We start from the raw sequence: 12,013 nt of genomic DNA, 5'->3' as shown, positions 1-12,013 counted from the left end.
ACTATGCTTCCTCTCAGAACTTCCACAATATTTTTTTCATGTGGAAAAATAGTGGCAATGGCATGGAAATGAATTTAATCATGTTTTCATGGTTCCTGATTTCTGAAAGATGAGCTCAGTACCAGCAGGATTCCTATTAGCACTTTTATATGGTCCCCTATCCAATGTTAATAGCTTGTCTTACTCCTTTAGCAGCAACAGAGAGCTGTATAAAACCAATGACACGTGTAGTCTTTCCTCTGCAGCAACCCAGAACATTAAGGGCAAAATGGTGACCCTTCATCAGTTTGACAAGACATCACCAAAACAGCTGCGGTAGTGTGGCTACACTACCTTTCCCAGTCAAAGTAATAGTGAAATCTGTCCTTTCAGTTGCTCCAAATTAATCCCCTTCCTTTTTAAGTAACTGGGTCTGGCTTTCAGATAAAAACTGTATGAAATTTCTGTTGCTCATGATCACAGGAATTCTCACAGAGGGAATAGTGGTTTCCAGTATGAATGGACTGACAAGTGAGGATCATGACTGCAAATACAGAAAAAGCAGACAGCTCATACATTCATACATAGAGCATAGTACTTTAGGTACTGCCTTATGCTGAAAACGATATGGAAAATGGACAGGTTATCAGCAAAGCACTGGTCGACAGGAATATGCCATTCTCTGCAGCCTATTCAGTTCCCTATAGAATGCTATAGATACTATAGAATTCCCAGCTTCCGCTTCCACCCAACAGAAAAAAACTTATATGCTAAGCTCTGTGAAAACAATACAGAGAAAGAGGCAGTCATATAAGACACTGATGGCAATTACTCTAAAAATGAATATGAAAATTACTAATCTTCTGACTATATCCTAAGATTTTATATATATATATATATATACATATACGTGTATGTATATACATGTATATATATATGGGCGTGAGTGTATGTGACTACATATATAGTCATTGTTAAATGTTATTTATGTAATATTTCATTATGTTTAGGTGTAAGGAAACATTACTACTTTGATATAATGGGACAATTACATTCTTGTTCTTATGCTGTAAATCAAGATTCGAATTAATTTTTAGAGTTTGCTGGTCTATCACATAAATCCTGATAGTTACTGATGAACAAAATATCACTTCTAATTGAAAGTGTTAATAAATCAGATTTTAAACAACATAATTGTAAACATTGAATATGAATTTTAAATCACTCCCTCCTTCAGTTGTCAGATAAAAATGTAACTGAATTATTTTAGCCTATATCAACAAGTGATAGCAACTTTGAGTTCCATTTAGTCTAATAAAAAGACATGCTATTCCATCTACTTTTGGAGGTACTAGATAAATGTTACATTAAAACTAAATTATTATTTCCTACTGTCTCATGCATTTGGTGTATAGCCAAAGTCTGCTTGTAGTACTTTAATTCTCAATAACTGAATCAGACCTTGAAGAAATTTCCTATTATTAGTGAACATTCAGATTAACCTTGATCAATATGGGTCTTTTGAACTTCCACATATAGGTAGCATCAATTTCATTATTATCACTATCTTAGTACTAAAGTATCTAAGTACTGCAATTTTATATTAGTTTGCAAGACTGCAAACATGCTTTATTTAAATGCTTTACAAAACCTGATGAAATGCTAATGAAGCAAAGAATTATCCCAGGCATAAAATCAGTCATCCAAATTTAAATCCATATGCAGCACATAATTTAGTAGTCATTAATTTCCACTGAAAATCAGTATTCCCACTTAATGATACATATTTTTCAACATCTATTCTGCATTCATTGCATCTAAAACACCTGAAAAGATATCAGTGTCCCATGATTCTTTTCTTACATCAAGTACCCCATACTCTCCTTATTCCATACTTCTGACAATGTGATTTTTTTCATGATACTCAACAAGACTTCTCAAATACTACTTTCAAAGCCGTTAGTATTTTTCTTCATTATACCATTATCTATAATGTTTCTCACAGCTTGTATCACCTTCTACAGAGAAAAATACTCTGTACCAAATGATCTTTGTCACTCAGAACTAAATCTCTTTGCTCCCATCTAGAGATCAGCCTATTTTTGCTTCTTCCTATTAAGAGAAGGGATACAATATTCTCAATACCCTCTGCAACTTGCAACAAATCTTTACTTGGTGTCCTTTACTTGGAATGCTGAATAAGGATAAATAGAAACCCAGACCCTCAAAATGAAGCTGCAATGACTCCATTACTTTCCCAGGAATTGCAGTAGAGGGACTCAGTCTTTGAGTTCTGTTAGTTCCAGTCCAAAGTCTGGCTAAGGGATCATTAGTATATGCTGCTTCTACTTTGAAATTGTAGTATTTGTAGCTTCCCACTGACCCCCTAGTTCTCCCCTCCCTCTCCCCCCTCCCCCCCCCCCCCCAAAAAAAAAAAAAAAAAAACACCAAACACTATGATGCGTTCATGGTTAACAATCACTCCCAACATGCATGGATAGTTAATAAATACAGCTTCTAAGAGTCCAGCGAATGACAGACTAGTTTCTTATGTGACAGGGAAGAGAATTCCGATGTAGCGAACACATGGAGGACATAGCGAAGGCATATACGCCTTTTCAAAGGGAAATTAGAGTTTCTGCATCCTTAAAAGAGGGAGCAAACTGTGTCTGCTGCAGTCAGTGTACTAGTTATAACCAAAGAGAAAAGCTACAGGGTTGACGGAGAACAGCAGGTGTTTAGGTAATTAACAGAAGCATGGCTGCAAATGCTTAACTTTCTGTGAGAAAGAGATATCTTTAAATCATGTCGAATGGACAACTTGGAAAAATGATGAACTCTTCTATGTAGCTAAAGCACATTAACAAAAAAACACACTCCTCCAGCCTTAGTCAAGTGCACTGAATCATTGGAAGGTATTTACTGCAGAGAATACAATTTTCTCTTCAAGAAATGAAGATGAATTTTGGAAGTCCTGCTAGAAACAACATAGCTATTGTTTCCCTTGTGTAGCTTTCCTTTAAAAAGAAAAAATCAGATTTATCACTAAAGTGCCAGGAAGATTAACTTACAATTACCTATCATTGAAAGATAAAAGGGTTTGAAGGACCTGAATGAAGCTATACATCACAACATTACACAATGTATCCCAACCTTGTCAACATGCACTTAGCTTTATGCTTGGGAATAAAACCATGGGATTGGTAACTCATATAAATTAATCATATGCAAAAGCACCGTAAGAAACTAGTCACATAACAGTGTCTCCCATTTATTGTGCATGCTGCCACACTACAGATTGGACTTTAGAAGTCCTGCATTCTGCTCTCATAAAAAATAAAAGCTCTCCTTCAGAAATGAAAAAAATATATAAAATTTCTAGGCAGAACAAAAATCCCACCTTCCACCAGGACTGCTGCTATCCTCACTGTCCCACTGCTCATTTTTACTTCTTGGTATTGGTGGCTGCAGCATCTCAGCGGCTAGTGGATCTGCATCATTCTCTTCACGACCAATCCATTCTCCAATCACACGAGGTCTGAGAAGGGGGGTATTAAAACCCGTGGTGTCCTGAAGAGAAAAATTAAAATAAAATAAAAAAGCACTGTACTTATTTTCAACTGGACATGTAAAGAGGAAAAGACAGAAAATAATGCAATTCATTTAAAAAAAAAAAAAAAAAAAAAAAAAAAAAAGAGGCAATATGTTATATATATAAGCAGTATGTTAAAAGTATGTTAAAGATTTCTGTTAAAAAAATTCCAAGAAAAATTTGCCCACCCTGGTGCCTCAAACCTCTCCTTGCTTTTCAATATCAACTGGAGGAATCTGGTATTTATCAATTCATATTGAAAAATTACATATTTTTAAAAAATGCACAATTCTTAGAACCCATATGGTGTCAGTTATGCTAAGCAACAGATGAGGTCACTTGCATAATGAACATCCCAACCAAAAGACTGTTGTAGATTAATAGCATCTCTCTTATTTGCATGATGTATAAATGCAAAACTGATAAATACATCTGCATTTGGCATTTTAAAAATAACCCTGCTGGGATTTACATAATGTATCCTTCAATTCTGAAAATGGTATTAACATTTTAATAAAATGCATTTCTGAAACTAGTACTCATATTTTTAACCACTTACTGAAAGAAGATAGCTGAAGAGGATTACTAGAACCAAGCAAAATGAAACTGAAATATTCAAAACAATAGTGGTGATTCGCTTTGAATTTATATTAGGAATATAGAATAATGAAAACAAATTGTCTCTAAAAATTGTATGTGAAAACTGTTGTGAAATGGTGAGTATTTCATTTTTCAGTGTTATGAGAAAGGTTGTTGAGAAAGGGTCAAGTACAACAGTGCAATCAAACTGAAGGGAAAAAAAAAAAAGCATTGAGCATAGATACAAAAAAATAGACATAATGAAACAATGGAGCAGAAATATTAATTTTGCTTTAATAAACTCTTCTAGTATAGCAAAGACATTTCAAATACAGTGTTCCTAATTAGGAGAGAGATACATGTAGTCTATTCCTATCTTCTAAAGACAGAAAGAAATAGGAAAACAAATCCTTTGGTGTGTTACTTAGATCAGTATCTCAGTAAATATTCCTACCATAAAACAACACTTCCCAAACAAGAAACATCTAGAAAAACTACAGGACAGTGATTAGTTATCTTAGCAACCATATTTTCCTATCCTCCTGAAAACAAACCATTTTAAAGTCTCCTACTAATTGATACAGATATGGTAAAAGCCCATTTGAAGTAGAGGTCTTTACTGAAATTAAACAAAGTAAACAAAAAACAAAAAAATGTGCAAACTGCTTTCATACAAATATATATCCCACTCTGGCTAGATGTACTCTTGCTCAGCCAAATTCCAAAAGCTTCTATCTGACAAAATAGCCCCTGGATTTGACTCACTCACTCTTGTTATTTTGTTTTCTGCAATTTGCATTGTCTGTGTGGAGTGCACACTGCACTCTCTATACTAATCTGTCCAGAGTTTTCCATCAACTGAATTTACTTTTCACACTATGCCTATTTTCTGCAAGGTATGACCACTGAAAATTAAACACAGCCGATACAGAAATCTGAGAAAAACACCATGACTTCAGTGGTTTTCGGATATCTAAACACTGATGTCTTTTTTTATTTATTTTATTTTATGTTCTTATTAATATATATTTTATGTATCTGTCTGGTGCTGTGGCATAGCCAGCTAATGTAGATGGTGGCCTCAGGTCACTTGACAGGTATAACCTGTAACAGGTGTGACTACCATCATATGCCTATGAGATAGGAAAAATTCACTGCACATAATGCCTTCATTATTGGTGTCTACAATAGTTTCTGTAAGTAATAAGTATTTGGCCCCTTCTGAAGTTTCTTTCTGTTACCCTAGCCATTTTCTCTCTTCCGTTTCTCCCTTGGATAATTTCTAATAATGAATACATAATTAAAAAAAAAAAAAAAGAAAAGAAATGAAAAGAAAAGAAAAGGTTTGTGCTAGTTTAACTTTGCAACAACTGGCAGTGTCAATCTTGTTAGAAGCTGTTAGTTACCTAAGCAAAAAAAGGAAGAACAGCTGAAAATTGGCCTTTTTTCAGTACTGCAACTTTTTCCAGACACTGTACACTGCACCACCAGAATGTGAATAAGTAAACCGTGAATGCGGTGTCTGTCCTTGTTATGCTGATTTCTTCTCTAGACATTTCATGGATTAAAGTAGTACTTTCATACTCTGCTTAACAGAAATGTAATTTACATTACATAGTCATGCTTTGCCTCACTTTATTACCTTGCTTCCATTTTTGAATCTTGTTAATTAGTGCACCACAGTTTCAGTGACCTAATTTATTTTCCTCCTTTCAACTACATAAGCAACCACAGTGAAAACAGAAAATGGGGAATCAGAGACAGCTCTATTGAGAACACTGAGGCGTTTGTTTGGCACCTTATTTCAAAAGCTTTAATCAATTTAGATGAAGCATTCTGTTCCCAGTCAAGTTTTTATTCTTTTTTGTTTGTTTGTTTGTTTAATATAAACCTTAGAATCTTAACTGATTTCCAATTTTTATTCCCCCATAAAGAGATTGGTAGTGACATTGGTGTGCACCATTGTCTTATGGTTCTGTCCAGTGTCATCCACTTAGCATCCCTATCAGTAGCTACCAACTTGACAGCCTCAAGCTTACTTGATGTGGAAATAAGGAGACAGGAAGACTGGAGGAAAGCTAAGTCTCATCTAACATTGACTTGAGATGTGTTTGTGATATGCAGCCCCTATGAGGGAGCATATCAATATCTGTGTACCCATTTGCTTAAGCATAACTTTAAAAGCTCTGTATTTCTAATTGCCTATATGGATTTTGAGAAAACCTCCACAGTGAGGGAAACTTTGGTGTGAGCAGACTTCTTTTTTTTTTTTTTTGATGACGTAGAGTAGTTGTTAAATATAACCTGTACTATTTGTAGTAATACTACTCAGAAGAAAGCATACCCTAGACACAGCACAGAAAAATAAAAATAAATGAATAACTCTTGGAAAATATTTGTAAAGCTTTTAGAGAATTAAAAGCCAGAAGATGAATAAACCTTGCCTTATGCCCCTTTAAATAGTTTTATAATGTCATTATTTTAGTCAGTCTCTGACTGGCAAGATGAAAAGGTGTGAGTCCTTATTTTCCACGGTCTGACTCAGAACTATTGCTGAAATGGGAACAATTATACAAATTTGAAACATACTGCATGAAATACACACTGTAGCATCCTGGCTGAATTTTACCTCAATGTACCTTACAATGCAGACATGTTACAACGCAACACATACTACAATTTACTATGTGATTTACAGAGAAGTAGGGTCTTCTAGAGTCCTCACAGACCTGGGGAAAACACAAACTCATAGTGTACTCAATGCATTTTTCCAGAATGTTTTAACCAAATTAGAATTTCACAGAAAGGGTAAAATTCTAGCTCAATTTCTTTATCTGTTTACAGAAAATTCTTGGCATTTATGAGGATCTTTGAAAAATGCACCCTTCATGCGTTGTTTCCGTTCAGCAGTAAAGAAGGTGAGTTGATTCAGAAATTTGTAACATATTAACTCTATACTTTAGCCCTAAAATCTGTGAGTCACAAGACATCCCTTCTAATTTTCTTTCCTTACACACTGTACTTGCAGTGTCAGTTGCTGATTTTATACAGCTTCCCCAGCCTAGAGTAAGAAGTGGGCTGAATCATCAAGAGAAATGAAACCAAACTGAAAATCTGAAATAAATGAAATGCAGGAGGAGGAAATCTATACAATAAATCTGGTTTAAATGCAGTAGTTTTAGGGATTTTTTATGCAATTATGCCAATAAAATTCTGAAATTTTATTAGACTCTATCAAACTGAAAGCTTCCGATGCGACTGAAAGACTAAGTCTGCCCATGTTTTCTCTACTTTTATCTTGGTCTAAAACCCTGAGTACTGGCACAAAGGTAATATAGCAGGTATTTGATGTGAGTCTATTTAAATGAAATGCCCTTACAGAGCAGTGATTGCAATTCAGAGCAAACTAGTTTTCCAAAATCAAATGTTTGGGTAACTAAGCAACAAACAAATTAACTGGATTACTTGGAGGAGGAGTTACATCATCCAGACATATTGATCAAGTACTCACCTGACAAAAGTGGCTAAAGGCTATTGCAGCCAGAATGAAATTATTTTTACAAAAAACATATCCTTGAATGTTAACAAAGATAAACATACACTAGCTTTCTCTGTTTTCTCTTGGCTCATAATTTAAACCACAGATTAAAGAGGATTATGGGCTCTTTCCCAATTGGCAAGGATGCTCTCAACTGTCAGAAAAATAAAGCAAGGAAAAGCATATAGAGTAATTTATTATGATGCTTAATTTTATGCCTCTCTTGATGTCTAACTAATGCCAACAGTATAAAAGAATCCAATACCAAGTTTGGGACCTACCACATGCACCTGAAGGGTTATATGATTAATCCAAAATCCAGGTATGAATGTGGTTTTAAAAATGATTCCTTGCTGCTGCAGCCCAGATAAGGAAGCTGTAGTATCAGCATGTACTTCTGGGAAGGGAATTACAATGAACTTGGCTACATTTATACCCAAAATATAAACATTGATTAGGAACATGCTCAGTTGAGATCAAACTAAATTGTATATACTGTGAAACCATTATCAGGCAGTCCTTGGTTGATTCTGGCCCAAGCCAAATAACACTCTTACAAACATGTCACAAGAAACTTTGGGGATTAATAGGTGCAAGGGATCATTCCTAGGGGGAAGGCTGCTTGTAGCTGCCCTGTTGGAGGACAGAGGGCTTAACAACATGAACCTGGGCTGCTTCCTTTCACAGAATGGTCCTTGCCATGCTTAACTTCTTCATACAGGTGCAGCCTTTACGTTCATTCAAAATCCTTAAGGGGCAAAACAAGAGTACTGAAGTTCACTTAAGCCCATGGAGACAGAAAGTATTTTCAGTAAATCTATCCTGTAAGCCAGTTGAGCAGGGCTGCACAAAGGAAGTATGTTAAGAGTTTTGTATTTAAAATTTTTTATTTTCCAAGTAATTTTTGATTTCAAGAGCATTCACATCACCTGTCCTCAGATGTTTAACAGATGTTAAAGCAGATGTAATATTGTAAAGTTGTTGTAAAGGTCAGACAGTGTGCGCTATTCACTGCATGTAACGTTATATCAAGTTTTATACAAAAATATTTCCAATTTTAAATTCGAAAAAATAAATTATATGGTGATGAAAGGAAAATTAACTCTTCACTCAGAGTACATCCTGAAGAAATTTACCGATGATGTTCCCCACCTCAACCTTCACACTTTTTTGAGAAATAATCTATCACCTTGGAAAAAAAAAAAAATCCAACAGAAATTTCTCTTTATAAGTGGAGAAGTATGTGATAACAGGCTCTAGTCCTCCCCCATCCCCCACGCTCTCAAAGCAGCTTTTCATATTTCTTTCAACAAAGCTAAATTAATATGACTTCTTTGTTAGTACTTTTAAATAAAAGGGTTGTAAAGGAAAGGCTTTGCTAGATGTTTTTCTCATCACTTCTGAGCACAATTAAGTTAATGGTGGGAAGGAAACTTAAGTTTCCTTTTATATTTTTAATATGAGCAATGGGATAGAGCAAGATCAAGGCCAAAATGATAAATAAAGGCCATGGTTTTGAAATGGCAGCTTCACATGCACATGATTGCATGGTAACAGTGATCAACGTTGTCTCACTGGCCCTTCCTGCAGAACCCAGGGGAGCTATTTCATATGCATTTGTGTCAAAAAGGATTGTACTCTCATCTTACCAGGAGAAGACATTTTAAAAATTGTATCTTATATCAGGAAATATTCCTGTGCCTTATATGCTTTTTGATCTTACCTCCCTGACAGTAATAGTTTCTGACACCAAGAACACAACCTATTATTCTCAGCACTGTACATGTCCTGCTGTCCAGTGGTGAGAATAGGAAAGGAAAATGTGTTCTGTTTCCTTTGGAACATTGATAAATCAGCTGGATTACTCTTTCAGCATAGAGTTCATTACAGTTAAAATTAAAATTCACTGTGTAGCGTATCAAAATAGTCAAAACAGAAGAGATTATTGTATGGAGAATTCAGCAAGAAATTGAAGACTGATCTTTATGGCCTGTGAATTCGTGATCAGATCAGAAAATATTCCTAAATATTTTCTCAAATCATATCTGACAGTGAGAAAGTCACCCAATCATATGACTTTGTGAATTAAAGATACTCAAAACTTAATATTTCCAAAAGAACACCATTAAAGTAACACAACAGACATTAAGCAAAGATGGTATATTAAGATCAAAAGCATTTTCGTGGCCTCATTAAGAGTCCCTTAAATCTCAGTGAGATTTTTTTTTTCCATAATTAACAGCCCATCCTGGATCAAGCTCTTAATGCATCAACATATGCAGTACTTACCCATATAGCTTTCCATACCCCAGCTTCCTTTGAACCCAAAAGAACTGAAGAGTATGTACCTGGACAGGCATAAGTAGTTCTCATTGCCTAAAATTATCACAATCAGCTGCCTGTTCATCAGGCATACACTAAATCTTACCTTATCAAGTTCATCAGAAATAGCAATGCCTGAAAAAAACAACATTAAAAAAGTAAAAAATTAGAAACATCCTTTCTAGAAATGCATTTCACTGCAATAAATAAGTTAACTCTGAAAAGTTTCCATATTATTCTGTACCACTCGATGTATCATATTTTGCTGCATTAGTGAAATCGCCTAGAAACAATACGCTCTTAACTTTCTTCAGCTGCAATGTTGTCAAAATGAATTATCAAAAAACTATGGAAATGGATACAGTAGAGGTGCTAGTAAAGCTTAAGTATACTTCTACCTGCTTTCTAAATTTAAAACATCAATTTAGTATTTAAATATGGGCACGTTATTAAGCAAATCTCATCCTGACCAGAATACATAGTATTATGATACAATTACAGGGGCAAAGGGGCATGACCCTTCTCTCTTTTTCCATGGTTCAACATAAAGGTGTTTCTATGAAAACCAAAGGAATTTAAAGAGAGTAAAATCTCATAAAATTTCACAATCCAATGCAAAAGTTTTTCATGACTCATGCCTTTCTGCATGAGCCTTTCCTGTGTTTGCTTTCATTATGTCAGAAAACTCTCTTAACTATGACTGTCCTGTAGCAAATTAGATATGCACAGCTGGTCTCAGAATTTATGACATATCTACCTCTCAGTCACATCAAGAGGTGAGATCAACTAATCACACATTTAATACCATCACATTGAAAATTCAGATTTATTGAAAGCAAAGCATTTCCCAGGTTCCCGTGAGGTTTGATAAGAAAAATTATCAGCATAGAACTTCCATTCAAAAACCAAAGAAAAGCATCTCCAGGTAGTCAAAATAGAGGGGAAGTACCCATGCATAAAAAGAACATGTACTTAATAGTTGTTTTCTAATTCATATTGAGTAATCAAGACATCTTCTAAGGAACACAACTGGTGATATATTGCAAAATATGCAGTTTCAGCTGAACAGAATTATTCTTTCTAAAATCGCACTAAAGATTGCAACATTAAAAGCTTATTTCCATAACATTTTTATTCATCACTATTTGGTATACCTTAACTATATGAATTTTGCTTTTATTACTGTAGGTTTAATCATTAACTCCACATTACTAATTCTGAGTTCAGATGACTTCCTTATATTGATTTTTGTTTTAAATACAGTGAACTGTTTACAGAATTGCAATTAGTATTTTAAGACCTGATCAACCCATAAGAAATATGTAAAGAGTTAACAGAATACTGTCAATCATTCCATGACGATAAAGGAGATATGAAGTAGATAAAGTAGATTACGTTGAACAAGATCCATTTTGTCTAACTGTTCCACCCCTCACAGCTATTCGTATGTTTCAAGAACTTGAGTTTTTTATTTAGGCCAGACACTACACTAACGTCCATACAGTATAATCAGCAGGTTGCACCAACCTGAATCATTCAAGAGAACTTTAATGTGTTATAAAATCTATTTTCTTCAATCCCCAAAACTGTATGGGCACTTAGAGAGCAGATAAATATTTTCTTGGAGGTAGCAAAAAAATGTAATTCAAAATTCTCTTTATATCAGCCCTGAAAACTTGATTCCCATCAACAAGCTCTCCATCACATTTGGCTTATTTTGCACAACCACGGTCAATTCATTTTACAACCACAATGCTTTCTCCAAACATACAAACTTCTCAGCAAGTTCCTATAATTTTAATACAGTTCATTTTGTTTTGATTTGAGTTTATTTCCTCAAATTACAGCCCTTTTCACGTGCTTTCACAGAGGATGATGTTCTGTGAATTGGTCTTTGAAACCTGGGAGTAAACCGAGAAAAGAAGCAGATTCATTGCAGAGCATAGAACGGATGCTAGAATTTAAACTATGAATAAATAGGAGCAATTTTTCCCTGTGCTGAC

General features: G+C 34.8%; 1 protein-coding gene across 2 annotated transcripts in view; it reads right to left on the bottom strand.

Annotated features, from left to right (window-relative positions):
- C2H8orf34 (chromosome 2 C8orf34 homolog) overlaps positions 1-12,013 on the bottom strand; it is a 172,327-nt gene that overhangs the window by 102,379 nt on the left and 57,935 nt on the right. For both annotated transcript variants that reach the window (XM_032180823.1, XM_032180824.1), the window contains 2 exons: positions 10,117-10,145; positions 3,380-3,549 (listed from right to left, as the gene is read on the bottom strand). In XM_032180823.1, coding sequence (XP_032036714.1) covers positions 3,380-3,549; positions 10,117-10,145 — 199 coding nt within the window. The remainder of the gene's footprint in view (positions 1-3,379; positions 3,550-10,116; positions 10,146-12,013) is intronic.

The sequence above is a fragment of the Aythya fuligula genome, chromosome 2 (assembly GCF_009819795.1).
Source record: "Aythya fuligula isolate bAytFul2 chromosome 2, bAytFul2.pri, whole genome shotgun sequence".
NCBI classification, from domain to species: Eukaryota; Metazoa; Chordata; class Aves; order Anseriformes; family Anatidae; genus Aythya; species Aythya fuligula.
Note: the sequence above shows the minus strand (reverse complement) of the source record. Positions and strands in the feature narration are given on the sequence as shown.